The 23,001-nt window shown below is 43.5% G+C and overlaps 1 protein-coding gene across 1 annotated transcript in view; it reads right to left on the bottom strand.

Annotated features, from left to right (window-relative positions):
* Positions 1 to 19,255: 19,255 nt before the first annotated feature.
* Positions 19,256 to 23,001, bottom strand: part of KCMF1 (potassium channel modulatory factor 1) — a 197,045-nt gene continuing 193,299 nt past the window's right edge. Inside the window, exon 7 of the mRNA XM_085848287.1 lies at positions 19,256 to 20,491. Coding sequence (XP_085704413.1) covers positions 20,203 to 20,491 — 289 coding nt within the window. The 3' untranslated portion in view covers positions 19,256 to 20,202. The remainder of the gene's footprint in view (positions 20,492 to 23,001) is intronic.

The following is a 23,001-nucleotide window of genomic DNA, read 5'->3' as shown; positions in this document are numbered from 1 at the left end:
GTATTAATTGTATAAAATCATCTTGAGGATCCGAAGTGTAATTGAGATGCCCCTTGTGGGGGCCTACCTCTTCCACGCCAGTTCTGCTATCTGCCAACGACTGAGATTTTCAACGGCCTTTTGATCTTTTTATTTCCTGGTTTTTCTTTTCTTTTCTCAGTTTCGTTTCCCATTCTCGTACAAAGCCGCACGGCTTCAAATTGTGAATTTCGGTGACTTGTACTGTTGCGGTTCTTTCAAATACTTTCTGCCCATGCATATTAATTGGCAAGGCTTTCGGATAACATTTTACAGCAATCGACGATAAAAATAATCCTCAAACTTATTTATTTTTGGGATACTGCACTTGCTTGCGAGGGATCGAGCTCGTCGACCATACGTCGTTAGGTAACCGATGATCTAGTGCTCAAAAACATTTTCCCCTTAAATTCAGGCTACAACAACACCATTGACACACAAAAGTTACATTGAAACTCGTTCACCAGTGTCTAAATCATTTCACACACTTGAAGGACGTAACTTGAATGTTATATTAATATAACACAAGACGGTGTTAAAACTTGTACGCATGGTGCAGGTTTTGGGCCGATAAATCCGCTGCTGGCAGTGTAAGGGTTAAAGTAAATGTGCCGACTCTCGCCATTCATTTCAGGTCACCTGTGCTTATCGTGATGCTGAGATAGTATGATAGGAGTCCTATTGTTCTCTTTTATGAATCTCACTTTGAAGACACTAAATAGTGATCTATGTGTTTAAATATTGCATTCGCACTTCCTTGGTATCAGGTCTTCTGTTGCAAGATCACAGACTGTCTTTGCTTTTGAATATTGTTGTTTCGGCTCTGGATACTTGCGTGGTGGCCCCCTGGGGTTGGGTTTCACGGCCCGCTAGGTTGTGATGGGGAAGGGGGGTGCGGTGTAAGAAGCACATTAAGAGTTTGGCAAAATAATTGTAAATGTTTTGTGCGGCACAGCTGAATGTTCTCTCCCATGGAATAAATGTGTTGTTTTCCGATTTGGAATTGTTGTAAATGTCAGTAACTGAAGCATTTCAAATATGGGTCATTGTTTCATCTGAAAATGCCATCGTCGAAAGCGACGTCATTTTTAAACCTGATGCATTTCCTGGATGTTTAATTTTGCTCAAGTCGTTCATACCCGAGGTTATAAAATATGAGAGGGTGTTTCAACTCGTGATGGCTTTGCTTTTTCATTGCCGTTGTGACCTTTACTTGTGTTAAGGCAAAAGTGGACGCGTGTGCATCCAGCTCAGAATAAGTGGCACTGCTTGTCCGGGCTCGTGGACCACCGTCGCATAATGGGTTCGAAATATCGTTTTCTGAATCTCGAGATCAAATAACAAGCCGAAACAGTCGGATTTGAGGTCTTTTTATTTTTATTTTGACTTTTGCTCTCAACTAATATGCACAGTGGTTTTTGAACACTAAGCGTTTGTTTGCACACTTGATTTAATGCGAATGCTTTTCGTTTTCACCTCAAGGATTCTCGAATACTTTGCCACAATGTTGGATGATTAATGACACAGATTCAGATACAGGTGTTGATTTTGTTCGATGTTTTGATTGAACCGCTCAATCGGATCAGTATTTCCATAATCCGTGTCAAAAGATAAGTTGATTGTACGCAGCATAGACGTAGACGCGAAATGAGAGAAAAGCGAGATATTTTGATACTCATTCCTTATTTTTGTAAAAGTCGAATAAAGTGCTGATGCTAGGAGGTAAGGCCTTCCTTTTTTTTTTTTTTTTTTCTTTTTTACATCGTCGCATACATTTCATACAAATGTGAAGGTCAGATGTCGCTATCACGACGGTGCCCCTGTGCTTTCTTTGGCATCTTCTTGCTTTCCCTGCCATTCCTCACCCATTGATGGACAAGCGCACGGATTTCCAAGTTTGTTACGGATGCTTCAGTTCCGTTTCCCTGTCACAAGCTCCTTTCATTTTGTACTATTATTCCTCGTCATGGATTTGCTCCATGGTGTTTTTAATCGTCTTGGCAGATTGGTTTGTCGCCACTAAATTATTCCCAACAATGGCAGATTGATTGTCATTGTTTTCTCTTTGGCACATTCATTGTTCACCTTGTTTACCCACTCCCTTCCTCCTCCCCATTAGCAAATTGGTCACATTACCTGCGTTCTCAAAATACAACAATATCAACTCCTTACTCGGTCAAAGCTTCATGGAATAAGGTGTTTTGGCTTCTGTTAATGCGACTACTCAAGGTCCATCCACCCCCAAATTGCTTCGACCCTGCCCTACACGTGTACAGGATTGCTACAACAGGGTTAATGATGGTTACAGTTTTAGATGTTTATAGTGATAACACTGCAATAAAGTCTTCCAGGTGTCATTGCTCAAAATACATAACTTGTTTAAAATGTGTGCAGATGTTCTTCGAATAAATTTAGTCAACAGCACATCGATTCATGTGGTTTCTTTAAATAATAATTTTTTAAAAATCATTATAGACCTTTTTCCTCGCGAGTAATTATCATTCATGTGCACGTAAGTTTATGGTAAACAAACCTTGATGCCCAGTACGTAGTTAACAAAGTTTCATAATATATCCAGAATCATTATACTGAAGCAACCTTGAACCGCATGCTCCATTGTTGGAACAAATAAAATGTTTTCAAATGATCTCTCTTTCTTTCTGATGTACCATACTCTTTGCAGAGCGCCGGTGCTGCCGAAGCAGCTTCCTGAGCAATAATTATATTAGGTGGTTTGCCGTTGCCTTCCCAGCAGTAGTCGGGGCAGGAATTTGGAACTTGGCCAGTTTGACGGCGGTACCTCACCTCTTCACGAAGGACATCTTGGGATCATTAACATCCACCAACTAATGCCTGCAGACGGAACACCAGTTTAACGTCCATCCGAGGGACGGCACACACATCGATGAATCGCCCTGCCTGTGAAACACCGTGATGACAGTTTATACCTGGGCCGGGATTCAAACCCAGGAAAGCCAACTCAGAAGTGAGTATGCGTCCTTCCAGCCCTTCCATGTGCATCAAGACTATCCTCCCCACCCTTTCAAATAATGTCAAAGTACTTTTTAAAATTATATGAGAACAAATCAATCTTTCTTATAATTACAACACAATTCACCTCATTGAATAATCTCAAAGCCCTTTACAAAGAAAGGTAGAGAGGTTGAAGAAACAATGAAAAGATGGGATCTTGAGATTTTAAAATCATAAATGATGAGTGTGCATTTTAAGAGTTCCACGGTTGATAAGCCAATCTGAAGAATGCCTGATCTCCAGAAGTTTTCATCTTGGTGCAGAGAGATAGCTGCAACAATATAACATTCTCGCAAGGGTGTGAGGCGCAAAGAAAAATCTTGGCTTTAAAGATGGGCAAAAATTTTGAAATCTACACATAGGTGCAAAGGTGGTGAGCAGTGAGCAGTGAGCACACAGATGTCTTACCTGGGTTTGAATGTCGCCCCAGCGATAAACTGTCCCGCTGGTTTTTCACGTGTCGGGCGATCCACCATTACCAACCATCCATCGGAAGGCTAAAAAGAAGGCATGTCTAAAAAGGTAAGGACAATTCTGTGCAAACAATGGCTCCACATGGAAGGATTGTGTAAAGACCAAAGGAAGTCTGCATTGGTCAATACATACTATGATGTCCCTGGACCTTGACACACCTTGATCAAAACCCATTCCTGCTCAACCAAGCAAAATCTGATAAAAGATTGAATGAAAAGGCAGAAAACACCACCAATGGAACAAGGAACGTCATCATACATAATGGAATAAAGATCAAATGCTATTGATGTCTTCTTTCGGCTGCTCCCGTTAGGGTCGCCACGGCGGATCATCCGTTATGATCCGCATACTGATTTGGCACAGGTTTTACGCCGGATGCCCTTCCTGACGCAACCCTGGTCGCCTCTTACGACACAGGGATAAGGATTGGGTTTCACCATGATTCTGGGATTAACGTGCTCCGTTAATACAATGGCGATTTCGATGAAACTTGGTTGGTAGGTTCATACCATGACCTAGTTGTGTGCAAATGAGAACTGTTGCTATGGAGACCACCGTTGCCCAGCAACGGGACTTAGAAATTTTTAAAAATCATAAAAAATTAATTTTTTCGAAAAGCAAAAATCGGGCCACGAGCGACTGTGGGCAGTACATTCAGCCATATTTCCAAAATTTCCAGCCGGATCCTATGAAAACTGTCGGAAGAGATAAACTTTGAATGAACCCTGGTCGAAAACAATAAAAAAACGAAGTTCGTCATATCTCAGAGACTATGAGTCAGATATACATGAAACTGGTATGGTAGGTTCATGGTATGTCCTAGTTATGTGTGAGAAAGAACCGTTGCTATGGACCCCTCCGTTGCCTCGCAACGGCCGAAAAACCTCTAAATGTGGGGGTATTTTAACGAAAAAACAATCTGCAGCATTAACCCTTGAAGCTGGAATCATGAATTTTCTTGTGCTTAATCCTCAGGTCATTCCCTATCGAACGGGCCCATCGTGTCAGGTTCTATTGGGTAGTCGACTACCCATGTCCGCCTACCGGCTTGTCTTGTTTGTTTGTTTTTTGTTATTTGCCCACATAGAACTTTCGTGTTTTTCTCCACAACCACTTATTGGATTGAGACAAAATTTACACCATAGGATCCACCACTCATGTAAAATGTTTTCACCATAATTATGATGTCAAACGTCACGTGTTGTGGCAGACATTTTTTTTTTTTTTTTTTTTTTTTTTTTTTTGTATACCTTGGTCGAGGCTCGTATGAGAGCTAACACACAACTCACAGCAAGGAGGCATGAGACAAGAGGGGCGGGAGTGGAAGGGACAAAACAGTGGGGAACAGACACATTAGGTGAACTGTGGAAGGGAGAGGGATGGGGATGGGACGGGGAACGTGGCGAAGAGAAGATGGACATTACAGGGACTTTCAGGAAGGAAAGCAGGAGAATTGAAGGAAGTGGGCTTGGGTGGATTATCGGGGGTAGAAAAGATCGAGGATTTGGATGGGGGAAGATAAGAGGTGGTGGTGAACAGCTGTTTTGAAAGCCTGAGGAAGAATGGGAAAGAATAGAGTGAGGAAGTTTATTCCAAAGGCGGGAAAAAGAGGAATGAAAGAGTGAAGATGAGCAGTGATTCGTGATTTTGGTAGTTTTACCAGAAGGGGGTTGTTGGCGGACCTTGAGCGCCTTGTGGAAATGTGGTTGGGACAAATCGCAGAGAGAGCAGGGGGGGCAAGGCTGGAGAGGAGTCGGTAGAAGACAGAAAGACCACCGACCAACCTGCGGTGATTGAGTGAGAGGCCCAAAGACTCAGCTTCATTGCGGGAGATGCCAATGATCTTAAAAGCCCTGGTTTCGACAGCGTGAAGCCGAGAAAGGTGGGAGGCAGGAGCACCAGCCCAGAGGGGAGAGCAGTACTCCATCAGGCAACGGACAAAAGCTTTGTAAGTAGTCAGGAGCTCAAGAGGGCCGAGGAAGGACTTTGCACGACGGAGGATTCCCAGTCGGCGACTGGCTTTTGAGGCAAGGTTGGAAATGTGACTTTCCCAGGAAAGGTCATGGCAGATAGTGAGACCCAGAAGCTTGAAAGAAAAGACTTCTTCCAGAGGATTGTTGAGAAAGTGGATGGGGGGTTTTCTAAATGGTCCTTTCGAAGAGACATAGTGAGAGTGTGAGATTTGTGTGGATTGAAAGACATGTTCCACGTGTTGGACCAGTTTGTGATTTTATCCAGATCTGCAGTGAGCGAAGAAGCTGCTGCTTGCCGGTCTGAGGGATGACAGATGGTACGGCAGAGGGTGGAGTCATCGGCAAAGAGAAATAGAGGATTTTCCAGAGAGTCCGAGAGATCATTGATGAAAACCAGAAAAAGAACAGGGCCCAGAACGCTACCTTGAGGAACTCCAGCCTGCACAGGAAGAGGGGATGAAAGAACTCCATTTAGGGCCACACGTTGACTGCGACAGGAGAGGAAGTCTGCGAGCCATGAGTGGAGATGGCCTTGAATACCATGGGAAGAGAGTTTGGTGAGTAGGGCAGGGTGCCAGACTGTGTCAAAAGCACGTGATATGTCCAGGGATACGGCTCGGATTTCCTGTCTGGCATTGAGGACCTCCATCCATTGATGGGAGAGCAGTAGCAGCATATCCAGGGTAGAGTGACCTGGTCTGAAACCAAATTGATGATTGGAAATCAAGCCATTGGAGAAGAGGAAGGATTTCATGTCTGGAAGCGATGATGGATTCCATAACCTTGCTGATGATTGGGAGAAGGCTGATTGGTCTGTAGTTACAGGGATCTGTTTTTGCACCTTTTTTATGCAGGGCAGTGATGTTAGCAGATTTCCAAGCAGATGGCAGATGACCTTGGGAAAATGAGAGGGTGAATAGAACAGAGAGAGGGTGAGCAAGAGCAGAAGAGCAGGCTTTGAGGACACGTGGGCTGATGCCGTCTGGACCGGTTGCAGAATCTGACTCGAGGTTTGAAAGCAAGCTCTCCACCTTGTCAGGAGAAAAGGATACAGAGTCCAGGGACAGTTGGGTGCGACTGGGTAAAGTGGGTAGAGATAGTGATGGGTTTGGGACACAAGATTTAGCTGCAAACACCGAGTTTAGATATTCAGCTTTATCACGTGTGGAATCAGCAGTGCGGCCATTTGAGGTAAGGGAGGGGATGGAGGGGGAACATACACCAGAAACAGATTTGATTAAACGCCACCAGGATTTTGAGGAGGGAGAGAGGTTTGAGAGTTCAGACTTGAGATGAGAAAGATGTTGTTTTCTGGCTCTCCTGAGGGTAGATACACACTTGTTCCGAGCTTTGTGGAAAGAACTGAGATTGCTCCTCAGTTGGGTTTGCTTTCCATGAGGCAAAGGCAAGTTGTTTCAGGACAACTGCCTCGCCACAAGCTTCAGTAAACCAAGGGCGGGAGGAAGGGTAAGACAACTGAACACGAGAGGGGATAAATCTGTGCATGAGGGAGAGCAAGTTTCTTTGAAAGAATTCCCAGGATGAGTTGATGTTTGAGAAAGTAGTGATAGGAGACCAGTCTGTAAGTTTGATGGCTGCTCGGAGACCCTGCCAGTCGGCTTGAGTGAAATGCCAGACTCGACGGCGGTGAGGTGGTTCTCTGATAACAGCCAGAGAGATGTCCACTTTAACAAGGACGTGGTCAGAAGAACCAATTGGAGCGAAGGAAGAGCAGCAGATATTGTCAGGGAAATTTGTCAAAATCAGATCCAGAAGAGATGGAGTACCATTGGTTGAGATCCGCGTCGGGAAGTTGACCGATTGAGTCAGTCCCAATGAGTCACAGAAAGCTTTTGCTGATGTCCCATGGCAGGTGAGAGAGGTACCCACACCTAGCCAACTGGCGTGATGACAATTGAAGTCGCCACATAAGAGGAAGAGAGAGTTTGGATGAGAAGATAGAAGATGGTCCATGTTTTCGGAGAGTGAGGTGTAGATGGAGTCATCACTGTTCGGTGGACGGTACAGTACACATATAAACATGAGGTGGGAGTGGAGGGGAAGCCGAAGCCAGAGGTATTCCTGAGGGTGTGGGGGAGTGAGAGCAGTGCAGGGAGAGTGAGGAATAGAGTCTTTGATGAAGAGAGCAACACCTCCACCAGGACGAGGCTCAGGTCTGTCATACCGTAAGAAGGAGTAACCAGGGAGAGATACTTGGGAGTCAGACACGTCTTGGGAGAGGAAAGTTTCTGTTAGGCAGATAATGTCTGGTTTGTCAGTGGCAACCTGTAGGGAAAGATCTGAAAGGTTTGAGCGAAGGCCCCGGATATTTGAGGTCCACACTTTTAATGAAGAGGTAGGGGAGGAGGCTTTGGGTGCAGGAGGTGGAGGGGGCGGGGGAGGGTAGGACGAGGGACGAGGGGGGAGGTAAGGAGGGTTGCTGAAGGAGTGTGGGGTATTGCAGAATAGCGAGGGGAGGGGGCCGAATGAGGAGGAGAAAAGGCTCTGTGGTGCTGGGAGAGAGGGGGGGGACAAGAGACAAGGAAGATGGCAGTTGAGGATTTGAGGAGGTGGAGTGAAGAGATGGAGGTGAGAGGGCAGTGGAGGGAGGCAGGTTGTTGGATGAGAGGGGGGCAACTTAGAGAAGGAAGAGTGAGGGGGATGAAAGGTTGGAGAAAGGTGAGGGGGGAATTTTTGAAAGAGGTGAGAGGGAGGCTTGGAGGGAGAAGAGTGATGGTTGCTTTGAGAGTGAGAGTGAGGGGTGAGGGGGGTGAGTTGGCACTGAAGTTGGAAAAAAAGAATGGTTGATGGAAAGCAAGCATCCATGGCAAACTGTGGTTTTTAAAAGTTTTAGGTCAGAGATGCGATTTAACACAATTCTTGATGGATGCAATGAAGGCGAATTCAGAGCATGGAGAGAAGAAGCGCTGTAATAGTTGGATTTTTTAGGCAAGGAATGAAGGAGAGGTCGAAATGAGAGCAGTCTGTTAAAATAGCAGAAGAGTAGTGCATTGTGAAACAGTAAAGAGTACCACATGTGTGAGAGAGGAAGATGAAGCATTATGAGATCGTTTTTGTTGTTAATATTAATGTATGAGAGAGTTCAACAGATTGGGTCATGGAAGTGTAAAAAAAAAAAAGAAATCGAGGAAGACGAGGAGGAAGTTAAGAGGAAGAAGAAGTAGCAGAATCGGGAGAAGGTGAGCGTGTTGTTGTTGTTGTTGTTGTTGGGTATTTTATTTTTTTTTTTTTGAGATAAGAAAGAGATTAGTTGGGAGAATGGGGGATGTTTGGAAAGTGGGGAGGATGAAAATTGAAGGTAATGGGGAGGATAGAAATTGAAGGTAATGGGGAGAAAAAACAAACAACAACAAAAAAAAAAAACGATCGAACACCGAGTGGAACCGGTAGGCCTCAAGCCTAAGACTAGGCCTCAAACACCAAGTAAGAACGTCGACATAAATACTCACAAAATAGCACGATTTTTGAAACAAAACCGAACCAGGAACACACATTAACATGTAGGTGAGAAAATTAAACAGTTAAAACGGGACAAATAACAACCGGAACTTAACTTTGAGAACATCAGCAGGGAGCCCCGAAGGAGACCTCTTGCCGCTCAAAACCGGAACCGGAAGTCCGGAGTTGAGATACATTGGATGTTGGAAAAGGGGAAAAACTTTGGACCTCTGTATCTCTGAAACCGCACCAAAGAAAAAATTGAAATTTGGCACATCGCACGTACTCCTCATGGTGTTTGTGTGTGATTTTTTAAAATGACGTCATGGGTGCCTTTCTTATGACGTCATAATTGCATATGTAGAATGCTACATTCAATCAGCATGAAAAATTTTCAGGGTCATGTTGGGATAAAATGGTCCACAAAAATATATTTGCTGATGTCATTGGTCACGTGATTTGGCAGCCATATTGTAGTTTTTTAACCTTCAAAAAGCTTCTTCTCTGAAATGGCTGAATAGATCATGGCAAAACTTTAGAAGTATGACGACCTATCCATGAGAAGCAAAAGCTTCACACATATGACATCATAGGTCACATGGTTTAGCAGCCATATTGGATTTATTCTGAAACATAAAAATTTTCCTCTCCAGAAGAGTCAGCCAGATCCAGGAGAAACTTCACATAACTGTTCCCCAAGGCATGTGTGTACAAGGTTGTTAAGGAATAATTGATAGGTCACATGGTTTGGCAGTCATATTGGACTTAAGAAGATATTCAATAAGGTTTTCTCCAGAATCGCTTAATCAATCGATGTGAAATTTCACAATTGTCATTAAGTGGTGATGGGGAACACATGTTTTAAATTTCAACTTGATCAGCCACATGGTCTCGCAACCAAAATTATTTAATTTCTTTGATGTGGGTTTTTTGTTGTTTTTTTGAAAAACGCTCACTTGGCTGTGCCTGGATGGGTTTGAGAGTGGAGGAGTTGCAGCTGAAATGTAAATCTTATCCAGGTTCCTCCTGATGACTTCATCTTTGCTTTTTGCTTGTTCGGGTTAATTCTGATTGCTCCAATGTAGGACTGTACCTATTTGGTCTTCCATTTGATTTGAATTGAATTGAATTTTAGTATCATTCGAAATTCAATTGAATAATAATTTTTAAAAACGTCACATGTGAGGTGTCCAATCAAAGCGGGACATCTTGGTACCCAGTCATCACTGACAGCAGTTATAAAGTGGAAGTTTTAGTTATGTCTCATTAATTTCATAACACACCAGTACACAAACAAGCCTGGTGTGTTGGCGCAGTGGTTAGGGCAGCAGCTTGGGATTCAAAAGGTCCTGAGTTCAAGCCCCGTTGGGCCACTGAATTAATACACCAGGGGGTTGACTCAGCCTGTCATCCTTCTGAGGTCGGCGAAGTGAGTACCAGTGTACTGGGCCGGTGTATACCCCGGTTAAAATAGGTGTACCATATCCCTGTGTCATAGGAGGCGACCAGGGTTGCGTCAGGAAGGGCATCCGGCGTAAAACATGTGCCAAATCACTATGCGGATCATACGGATGATCTGCTGTGGCGACCCCTAACGGGAGCAGCTGAAAGAAGAAGAAGAAGACCAGTACACAAAATAAAACACAAACACCACACAAAGCAAGTCCTGATGAGGGTCGACAATGTCTGATTGCTCTTTTTCTTGTTCAGTAATGAATTATTTCTTGCCACCTGTCCATGGAAGTCAGCTTTGTGAATGAAATAGGATATTGTTGATTGATGAACACTGACGCCATCTTGGACAAAGGGCCTTGCAGATCCTTCAGTCATTCCTGGGTTTACAGTAACATCCTGAACATCCAGTTTACAGTAACATCCAGTTCCTTGCTGCTGAGTTTAAATGGGTGACCTGAGCTGGGTAGTCTGGATGGTATTGTGACCTTCATGGGGCTTGAACAGTCCCGCCAGCGTAAGATGAGCCGAAACGATGGAGGAGGTTTATTTTTATAACCCAAGGGTGGTGGTTTTGATCTCCCTGGAGCAAACGGGACGAGAGAGAGAGAGAGAGAGAGACAGAGACAGAGACAGAGACAGAGACACAGACAGAGAGAGAGACAGAGACAGACAGAGAGACAGAGACAGAGACAGAGACAGAGACAGAGAGACAGAGACAGAGACAGAGACAGAGACAGAGACAGAGACAGAGACAGAGACAGAATTTTTTAAAATCTTTTTGTGGTTATCAGATCGCTTCATGTTCGAGTCCTTGTAATTTCCACAGCATTGGTTGGCCCCGCTTTGTTTCTCCACTAATGGTCATCAAGGGGGCGGAGCCATCCGCAGCACCGTTCTGTTACGTCACGACAAGCCGACAGGAAATAAGCATCAACACTTACCCCAACCCGTGTCCCGATGTAATTGCGTGACAAATATTGTTACGGTTGTGGAAATTCGCAAACCACCATTCAGGTCCCGTAGGTGAGATATCTTTGTAAGTACATGTGTAGTTAGCCCCAAACCCGTTGTTTAGAGGGAATTAATGTGATTCATTCGGGCTGCGACGCTTTGAGATAGCCGTTTTTCTGTTCTATCTTTATTTTGAACCAACCACGCTCCAACTGTCAGACAACAACAACAACGCCAACAGCCACGACCTTTACCTTCACAACTCACTCCCGCAAACATCGCATCATCAGCATTCCAAACGGCACCATGGCCATCGGCCACCGCCAGAAACCCTCCACCACCTTCACCTCCCTCCTTCTACGGCCATTCCCGCACCACCTGTGAGCACCGATCGTCGGGCTGTCCTGGGCTCGTACAAGATACGCGCCGAGCCGCGAGTGCAAATTGCGGCCTTTCCGAGGAGAATTCGGATCAGGAATGCTACACGCCCACTTCTGATCCATCCAATTAGGAAGCGCGGGGCGGCTTGGCCCCGCCTCCAGGCGCGTCTGTGTGGAATCGAGATATGCAAATTCTAGGATCAGGGGAGATTCACGCCCCTTTTCCTCCATCCAATCGGCGAGCGTGGCCCTGCCCTCGAGGAGATCCTGATCCGGAAATTTGCATATTGTTTTCTCCTGCCGGCCTATAAAACGGCGAGCGTGAGGCGAATGAAAAGAGTTGTTGCGCGGAGAGTCAGTTTTGGTGGCAGAGAGTGGAGTCAGGAGACGGATGCAGTCAAGTCGGGTTGGAGAGCGGAGCGGAGTGGAGTCGGGAGGCGAAGGCGTCAAGGTGGTTTTCTGCAGTCGGCTGAGGAGAATTGGGGGAAGAGTCCAAGGAGCTCGGGTCCGAGGCAGGGAAGACGGCGGTCGGCGACGAGGTCGCGGTGGGATCGCTCGTCGTGGGACCCAAGCCAGCCAACCATTCTCCTTCCCCCAGGGCATCAACAATTCCCCCCCCCCTTTCCCCTGCGCTGAGATAGTGCAGAAAGGGGGCCCCGTTCCCACGCCACTCCAAGCGGTGCCAACGAAACCCGTGAAGGAGCATGAAGTCGGGGCACCGCCGCGCAGCCACATTTGCGGCTCAACACGAGGACGCGGGTAGGACCCCCCCGGTCTCGCGGGCCTGACCGCTCCTTCAGGTCCCGCGCACACATTGGCCTACGGGCCCGTCTGCCCCCTTGCCTATGACGGTGGCTTGTTTCCTTTGCTTTTGAGTAAATGTGTGTTGGCGCCAGTCTGGTGAAGTAAAACTGTTTCAGTGTTGCCGTGTGTCGGTCTTAGTCGGTAGTATCTCTGCGTCATTGTTTCTTTTGTAGCATTTGATATATGTGCATTCTGTTTAATTGTATATGTGTGCTCTCCGTGTGCCGCGGAATAAATGTGCATTATGTTGAACTGTTTTCCCGTTTCGCTTCGTCTTTTCTTTAATTGAATCTCCATCTTGCTTCACGTAACGGGTTCGTCGTGGGCTTGATACGCCCGATAATTAATTAATCGGAACCATCGAGGCCGACGATAACACCGCTCGGTTATCCCGATAGCACGGAACGGATCGCTTAAGCGGCCCGTGTCCGGAGTCGACCTGCGGCGAGGCGCGATCGCCCGGTTTACCATCCGCGTGGGTACTTAGGTAGGTCGAGTTTGGCGAACAACCCTATCCCACGCGGGTGGCCGATTGGCAAGATCGTGGTGAGGCCGAAAGGCCCATCCGTGACTAGCTCCCGGCGTTAGTCCGAGAGGGTCACGACAGAATTGTCCGTCCGGTGGGCGACGTGCCGCGATTCGAGTCACGTGGCCCGTTCGCACGCCGGCGGGCACGAATTCGCAACAATATCATTTCCCCCTTTAACAAAGGGACATTTATGAGACAATTTATCACCACTAAATCCCTACCTCATTACATCGACATCCTGGTATAACTCGAACAGTGTGGCAAACCTAATTAAACATCCTAATTACCCTTTGAATGCATACCCCCACCCCAGACGTAACACTATTTTACGTCTTCGATTTCTTAATGACGGATTTCACCGAAATCAAAGCGGATTGGGAAGAAGTTTGGTTTTGGTTTCATGGTTAAGTTGATTGGTTTAAAATGAAAAGGTCAACGTTCAACCCCAAGGGGTCTAAGCACCGCTCTCGTTCTCTCTTTTCTTGTGTCCAGTTCATCTTAACGTCCATTTCTCCATTATTGGTGAACAGAACTCGATGAAAACTGACAGCCACTGGACACACGCACGCACAGGCATTAACTGAGCCCAAAGAGCGATTCCAGCCCTTTCTCTTAAAATTGTTATGAAAAAAGTAATTAAATGCGTTGGGAATCTCAAGATGACATGAAACGAGCCTCGCTCTTCTGAGCTGTTCTGCTTTCTTTTCCTGATGCGGTGAAAATGTTCCCAAATTTAAAAGCCATCCGTCGTCAGTGCTCTCGCTCACCTGAGAGGTGTACGAATGGACTCCCACGGGGTATGTTCGCAATTCGAACTTGTTTCTGCAGGTTCCAAAAAGATGTAATGGTCCGACGGCCCGACGGTCCATGACATATTCATGTATGACGTCGACATCATTGACGCATTGTAATTTTTCAACGTATTCTCACATGGGCTTTTTGTTCCCAACATGACGACAGTTATTTTCCTTCCAACTTCAACTTGTATTAAAAATGATTTTGTTTTCAAGCGATATCAGTTCTGGTCATCGGCACAGGTGACAGGTCGGTAACCATTGCTATCAGCATCGCCATCCCGGTTTCCTACAAACATCCTACAGCATCGCCATCCCGGTTTCCCCGGTACATACAAACATATCCTATTTTTTTTAGTATAGTAGATAGACCCATGGCTTGGGGAACACTTGTGTGAAGTTTCCCCTCAATTTGTCCAGCTGTTCTGGAGAAGATTTTTTACATGTTTTAGGGTAAATCCAATATGGCTGCCAAACCATGCGACCAATGACATAATATGTGTGAACCTTTTATTCCTCATGGACAGGCAGTCATACATGCAAAGTTTTGCCTCAATGTGTTCAACCACTTGAGAAGAATTTTGAAGGTTTTTTTTTTTTTTTTAAACAATACAGCTGCCCCCATCAGGTGACCGATAACATAAATTTTTTTTCTGTGGACCATTTTATCTCAAAATAACCCACAAAAATTTTCATACTGATCGGATGTCGCGTTCTTCACATGCAATGACGTCATAAAAAGTTACATTCCCCATGAGGAGTACTTGCTATGTGTCAAGTTTCAATTTTTTCCTTGGTGTGGTTTCAGAGACATAGATCTAAGGTATTTACAACATGGCTGCCACACCACGCCACCTATGACATCACAATTGATTAAAACATTCCACACGAGTAGTCACATCAATGGTGAAAATTTTGTCTCAATCCGACAAGAGGTTGCAAAGAAAAGCATGAAACTTCTATGCGGGCAAACAGACAGACAAAAGGACCCAAAAGCAATCCCCTCTCCTTTGGCGAGGGTAACTAGAAGGGCACTGGGTGGAGTCCATACCTCCGCCACGCAATGCCTCATGCACAGGAACATATCGGACCCAATACATTTTTGAGATATCGTGCTATATATCGGTTTAACCCGATCTCTCAAGAATGAAGAATCACTTAATAAAATGAAATAATTCTCGGATCTGGATCTTCACCAAAATCGAATCAATTCTTCCTTGTCACACACCGATCTGGTCCAACAAATTTCATCCAAATCCACCCACAACTTGTTGAGATATCGTGCTATATGTCGGTTTAGCCCAATCTCTCATTGGTGAAGAATTACTAAAAAATAATTATCGGATCTGGATCCCAATCTTCACCAAAATCGAATCAATTCTTCCTTGTCATACACCGATCCTGTTCGCCAAATTTCATCCAAATCCATCCGCGACTTGTTGAGATATCGTGCACAAAAACAGACAGACAGAAAGGGGTGAAAACATAACCGCCTTCACCTTCGGTGCTCCTTTTAAAGCAATTGGTAATTACTTTAAAAACAGTAATTTTTTATGGGCACATTTGCCCACGAGGGCAAATAAAAATGAGACTGCTTATATGGAGTTCGGATGCTGAGGGTTAGAAGTTAAAACCAACTGTACTTCCTTCTTGGCACGTCTTGACGTCATACGTTTCACTGTTCCAGGAGTAGCTGAGACCGAGTGCAAAGCTTGTAAATGATGAATTGTATTTAAAGATTGTGAGCACCTTTCTAACATTTGTTGGTGATGTAGCAGTTTATTTTTATAATCCCGATTTTTTTTTCCAGACACCAGAACATCGATATGAAAAATTGTACTGGTACCGTCATGGCCAAAAATATTAGCATCCTTGCACTTTTTTTCAAAACAATGCTCCATTTCTTCCAGAAATTGTTTCAATTAACAAATCTGTTGGTATCCACATTTGTATCGCTTTGGTTTTAAGTGGAACAAAACAAAAAAAAGCTGAAAAAAATTACTAAATCTCAGCTTATTCCACACAGAAATCCTAAAATAGCATGGACAATATTATTGGCACCTTTTAGAAGTTGATAGAAATAATTACATTTCAAGTAGGTGATTCTCTATTACTTTGGAATTGAACTCACCTATGGTGAGTTGCAGGTGCCTGCAATATAAAAATCACTCATTACACCAGCTTGAATAGAGGAAAGGAGTCATTTTGCTGTTTTGTGTCACTGTGTGGCCCACCATGAGCATGGACAAAAGAAGGAAAACCAGGGAATTGTCTGAGGAGGTCAGACACAAGATTGGCTTGCAGCCAAGCATGGACAATCTCAAGGCTACAAATCCATCTCCAGAGAACTTGATGTTCCTGTGTCCACCATATGCAATGTTATCAGGAAGTTTAAGCCCCGTGGCACTGTGGCCATCCTTCCTGGACGTGGCCGCAATAGAAAACTTGATCAAAGATTGCAGCGAAGGATTGTTCGACTGGTGGAGAAAATACCTCAATCAACTGCCAGATTCAAGCTGACCTTCAGACACAAGGTACGACAGTTTCAACTTGATGAAAGTGAGTTCTATGGTGGGAGACCCAAGAGGACCACACTGCTGAGAGATGTAAGAAAGGCTGACTGGCGTTTGACAAAACACACTTGAGCTTTTTAGAGCTTTATTAAATTAGAGCTTTTTGGTGAAGCACATGATCTCTATATTTACAGAAAACAAAATGAAACTTTCAAAGAAAAGAACACCTTCCCTACAGTCAAACATGGAGGAGGTTGTGATGTTTTAGGGTTGCTGTGCGGCCTCGAGCACTGGGTGCCTTGAATGTGCGCATGGCATCATTAAATCAGATTACCAAGGCATTTTGTAGCGCAATGTTCAAACCAGTGTCAAAAGCTAGGTCTCCGTCGAAGGTCATGGGTCTTGCAGCAGGACAATGATCCCACACTTCAAAAAGCACCCAGGAATGGTTCAACCCAAAACGCTGAACTGTAATGAAGTGGCTAGCAATGAGTCCAGATCTAAATCCCATCGTACACCTGTGGGGAGATCTGAAAACAGCAGTTGGGAGAAGGCACCCTTCAAATCTGGGAGAACGAGAACAGTTTGCACAAGAAGAGTGGGCCAAACTACCAGTAGAGAGGTGTAGGAAGCTCATTCATGGCTATACGAAGTGCTTGACTGTAGTTATTTTGTCCAAAGGCTGTGCGACCAAAGATTAAGTCTCGGGTGTCAATCACATTTATTTTCTGATTTAAAAGGATATATTAAGTTGTGAATCAAATACAAAGGTTCTGTAATATTACCAGTGAAATAAAGAATTGTGGAGACCAAACACTTTGTCAATTTCAGCTTATTTTTAGAGAAAATTGTGAGTTATTTGAAAAAATTGCAAGGGTGCCAATATTTTTGGCCACAACTGTATATCGATACATCGCTGGACCCTACAGGTTTCAAACTCTGTCATCCTTCTGAGGTTAGTAAAATGAGTACGAGCTTACTGGGGTAATAAGCCATTCAAGTAACCTGCATCGGAGTGGCAACCCCTCCAGGATTGTACTCCTTTGCCAATGAAACTGCCTCCACAGCCCAATGCACCTCACGGCGTGAAAGGAATGATTAATTATTATTTAAATGAATAATGAGTGACTGAAATCTTCTTATAACCATCTCCTGAACGGTGCTTCTCCATCACTTTATGTGACTTCTTTGGAAAGCTCCTTGGTCTTCATGTTTACCTTGTTGGATGATCAAGTGAGTTGCACCTGAAAACTCTGTTGATAAGTGAGGGAGTTTAATTTTTAAGTGAAACCACTGATTACATACATTACAGGTGAAATCTATTACACTTGTTTTGTAACCTTTCAAACAAATAATTAATTTGCTCCGAAAGTGATTTCGGGCAAATAAAGCAAAGGGTTAGAAAACCTATTCCAATCATCTGATTTTCTCTGTTAATCAAACTTATTCACATTTTATGCACACCATTTAGTTTTATAACTTTGGAGTAGTTAGTGAAGACTATATATTAAATTTGATTTGAAAGTATCATGAAATAAGCTTTAGGTGGCAACAAAATGTGAAAACTTTGGAGGGGGTCAATACTTTTGCAGGCCACTGTACACAATTCGATTGAAAGAAAATAAAGATTTTCAAGGTTGTATAATTTATATTTCAGAAGTTTACTGCTGGTGATGCAGTCTTTTACACCACCTTATTTAACATATTACATTAGTTCTTTAGTAAGTTTCCTGTTTGAAATGATTTTCAATTTTTTTTTGATTTCCAGGCAGGCAGACAGAATCAAAATTTTTCTCACTCCTCTTTGCGCATGTATGATCGTAACAAATTCAGAGCCAAGGTATTGCTAAACAGCAGGTTAGTTTTACGATTCGTGTTCAAAATACAACATTCAATTGAAATCAAGTTGTTCCGCAAATGGACAGAGTGACCCAATTGCTTAACCCCGCTGTTTGTTTCACGTGTGTGGGGTAAAAATCACAATATATCACCCTGACTTCCTTTTACTGGTTCAGGGCCTGCATTTATAGTTGAGAGAAGCAGCATGTTCAAAGTTGAAGGAAGAAAGAGGAGGATGATATATCTAAAGATGAAGTTCGCAGCATTTTTTTATTTGCACAACCTTGCTTACAATTCGAAGCAGCCTGACAGGTCTTTTGCATTGAAGGTTGGTCTTGGCACGATTCTTGTCGATCCGGGAAATGTCCACTTACCTTCCAAGGGGATAAAAGGCAGTCGAACCATGAAGGAACTATTTAAGATGTAAAAGTTTATAAATAATAATTTTTCTTTTTAAATAATTATGGAATTAAGCTTTTCAGCGATGGAGTAAAGACTATATCAAGGACGGAGAAAAACCTCTCGGGATCCTTATTAATACCATGTGCGCTCAACATGCTTTAAGTGGAATATTTCAACAGTTCAAACCATTTCTGATATTGCTCTACAGCTGTTCAATCGGTTTCTGATGGTAAAGATTTGGCTTTGCTGCATATTTGATTGGCCATCGAGTTCCATAATACCAGTCTAATGACAGGAGCCAGCTTGTATGCCATTTGAGTGTCGCAGGGTACGATTGTCGACGATTGCTGCAATGTGCTCCCCATCAAAGAATTAAGCTTTTCATTTTCCAATAAATTATTACTTCTCAACATTTATTGCATCTGCCACAGCATGTAAATATTCAGCATGTTGTTTTCTTCTGACTGACAACTTTTTTTTTTTTTTAAGGAAGAAATGTTGCTGTTGGAAGAGAGAACTTGACCCAAAAAACAATTGCTATTTTCAGCAGGCCTCAATCTTCATGGATGTCCTTTAGCAGTTTTCTTTTTTCCTCCAGAAACATAAACACATGAAAACTCCCATGCAGATGTTAAGGTAAACCATTCAAGCATGTTTTATTCATTAGCATTCATACACACAGCAGCGGAATAGGCATAGTTTTCCAGAAATCAGTTTGGTTTTGTTTTTTTGTTGTTTTTGTTTTTTTCAAACAATGAAAACTGTTTAGTCTTTGCTGTGTACTGCCAACATAGCCACTTGTGTTCACAGAAAATTAAAAGACAATTCCTTCCATTACAGCTATTTACATGTTATACGTGCCGCTCATAATAAAATTAAAAAATGAAAAAAAAAGGAGATGTACTGGATCGAAGAAAACGATACTCAAATGCAGCCGATTTCCAGGGTGGACTTAGCAATGGGGGGTGAGCGAGGCAGGACCGTATCGGATCGGATGTTGGTTCACTAGTAGCTAACAATGCATCAGGGTTATGTAGTTTGTTTGTTTTTTTTCTTTGGTTTTGCAAATCAAACGAGTTGCTCCTAACAAATTTTGGTTTCCAAACTTGTTAGTAAAACGTTTTTAAACACAAAGCTTTAAAATCATGCAAATTGTATCGTTTGGACGTCAGAATTAATCTTGCAGGCCAATCAAAATGTTCGGCGCCCGGCGCCCCCCCCCCCCCCACAAGTAAAAGACAAAATGAAGCCAGGATTTGGTTATGGAGAAGTTAAGTTGCGAGAAAAATAAATTAACAAGAATAAATTCAATTACACCACCGATCATTTTCCTGATGAGTAATTATTTTACAAAAAAAGAAAAAAGTGCTTTGAGAAGAGACGGGAGGAATTCTTTTTTTTCTTTCTTTCTTTTTTTAGAAAACGTTTCCAAAACAGCAGGAGTGAATGGCACACAAAGGAGCTTTGTTAACATACTAGTGAACCTTGTTTAAGAGATCAGAGATAAACTCAACCATGGTGTGTCACTGACACATACAGCAGGGCAGCAGGCAACCACAGCCCAGGGAGTGGCCGCTATCAAAGAGGAGGACGGGGCTGTGCATCCTGCACTGGGCACTCGCTTAGGGTCAGCTCGTCCAAGGCTACCACGATTGGCGGCAGTGGAAGCGTCCCCGCCAACTCGTCGGACAGGGCTATGCCGGAAGCAAGCAGCGTGTGCAGAGTTCCGCCCCTATCGGCCGCTTCCCTCTCGTCCGCTCCAGCGAGCAAAGAAGCCAGCAGCAGCTCCTGAGTGAACAGGCTGTGGTCTGCACGTTCACACTCCAGAGCATGCAACTCCACATCACTGAGTTGCCTTTCATTTAGTCTGTGGTTGGAAAAGGTGGGGGATCCATGGGAGGAAAACAAAAATTGTTTAACATAAACATGTTTAATCCCATGAAATAAATTAAACTTTAAAAATTCAATAAACACATTACACTTCGAAATATCACACCTCCTGAAAATCACTCACGAGCAATAAACTACCACGCTTCAAGCCTAACGACACGTAACTTTTCCACTGAACGTGTACCCACATTACACAGCAGCAAAAGGACAAATGTGCCCATAATCCCAAAAAGCTCTCATAATGAACCCCTGTCACCATCCCCCACAAAACAAGCAAGCAAACCAAGCAAAAACGATGCAAATACTTGCATTACCAACAGCAAACTTGAGTCAATTTTCACAGTCAATAGGTGCATTAAGCATGTGGGTTAGTGGGGTTGAAGCCCGAATGATCTAACCATGCATTTTAGAAGATAACGATTTGGAGCAAAAAAAGAAAAAACAGAAAAGAAAAACTTTGGGAACTCAAAAACAGTGTAAGCCTCTGTCACCTGAATCGGTGGAGTTTGAATGGGGATGCTGATATCGCATGCTACCTCCACTGATCGATCCCCACAAAAATGGAAGTTAAGTCGTGGTCAAAAATATTGGCACCCTTGCACTTTTTAAAAATAACTCACAATTTTATTTAAAAATAAGTTGAAATTGACAAAAGTATTTGGTCTCCATAATTGTTTATTTCACTGTAAATATTACAGAATGTTTGTTTTTGATTGAAAACTTAATATATCCTTGTAAGTCAGAAAATAAAAAGAAATGGCATTGACAAAATGATTGACACTTGAGACTTAATCTTTGGTCGCACAGCCTTTGGACAAAACAACTGCAGTCAAGCACTTCCTATAGCCAGGAATGAGCTTCCGACACCTCTCTACTGGCAGGTTGGCCCACTCTGCTTATGAAAACTGCTCCACTTCTCCCAGATTTGAAGGGTGCCTTCTCCCAACTGCAGTTTCCAGATCTCCCCACAGGTGTTCAATGGAATTTAGATCTGGACTCATTGCTAGCCACTTCAGAACAGTCCAGCATTTTGTCTTGAACCATTCCTGTGTGCTTTTTGAAGTGTGTTTGGGGTCATTGTCCTGTTGCAAGACCCATGATCTTCGACAGAGATCTAGCTTTCGACACTGGGATGGATGAACATTGTGATCCAAAATGCCTTGGTAATCTCCTGATTTCATGATGCCATGCACACATTCAAGGCACGTAGTGCTCGAGGCAGCACAGTAACCCGAAAACATCACTGAACCTCCTCCATGTTTGACTGAAGGGAAGGTATTCTTTTCTTTGAAGGCTTCATTTTGTTTTCTGTTAACATAGAGATGATCTTCACCAAAAAACTCTAATTTGGTCTCATCTGTCCACAGGACATTCTCCCAGAAGGATTTTCACTTGTTCAGGTGTGTTTTGGCAAACTCCCATCAGGCTCTCTGATGTCTCTCTCTCTCTCAGCAGTGGAGTCATCCTGGGTCTCCGATCATAGAACCCCCTTTCATTTAGTTAGCGCCGGATGGTGCGAGTTGGAACTGTCGTACCTTGTGTCCGAAGGTTAGCTTGAATCTGTTCGGATGGTGGAGAAAGAACCTCATTCAACTGCCAAACATTCCTCTGCAATCTTTGATCAAGTTTTCTCTTGCGGCCACATCCAGGAAAGTTGCTGCAGTGCCATGGGGCTTAAACTTCTTGATAACATTCCGTACGGTGGACACAGGAACATCAAGATCTCTAGAGATGGATTGTAGCCTTGAGATTGTCCATTCTTGGCTACAATGTTGTGGCTGACCTCCTCAGACATTTCTCTTGTTTTCTTTCTTTTCTCCATGCTCATTGTGGAACATACAGTGACACAAAACAGCAAAATGACTCCTTTTCTCGATTCAAACTGGTTGAATGAGTGATTTCTATATTGCAGGCACCTGCAACTCACCACAGGTGAGTTCAATTCCAAAGTAATAGTACAGGCATTTTAGCAGAAATATTTGGTCAACCTTCCACAAATTGCAACAAAAGCAAACTCAACAAATTTTGATTCCTGGATATGTCCTCAGCGATAGAAAAAAAAAGTCCTAAGGGATCCTCCGGGGGGGGGGGGGGGGAAGTCCTGGAATCATGGAAATTCAATATGGCGCCACCCGGCTTCGGGGAAAATGAGAAAATTGTAAAGATTGATATTTTAATATGTAAATATGTTTTTCTGCATTCTAATTGTTTCTAGTTATGGTCAGTATATTGATATACAAGAATAATTATAAACAAGGACAAATGTGTCCAAGAGCAGCGTCCTAAAGGTTTTGTCGGCGAAAAAAACCCCCCCAAAAAAACAACAACAACATCCGATATTTTGTCACGTGCCTTGATTAAGCCAATAGCGAGACCCATCATAGTGTATTTACGTATTTACCAAATAGAGTGCATTTACGAAATAAATAATGTATTTACGAATTTACAATACATTAAATGGAATAATCTTTAAATAGTAATGTGAAC

This window comes from Eptatretus burgeri, chromosome 12 (genome assembly GCF_056783735.1).
Source record: "Eptatretus burgeri isolate ZD-2024b chromosome 12, Ebu_testis_v1, whole genome shotgun sequence".
Classification (NCBI taxonomy): domain Eukaryota; kingdom Metazoa; phylum Chordata; class Myxini; order Myxiniformes; family Myxinidae; genus Eptatretus; species Eptatretus burgeri.
This window is presented reverse-complemented; position numbering and strand designations above follow the sequence as displayed.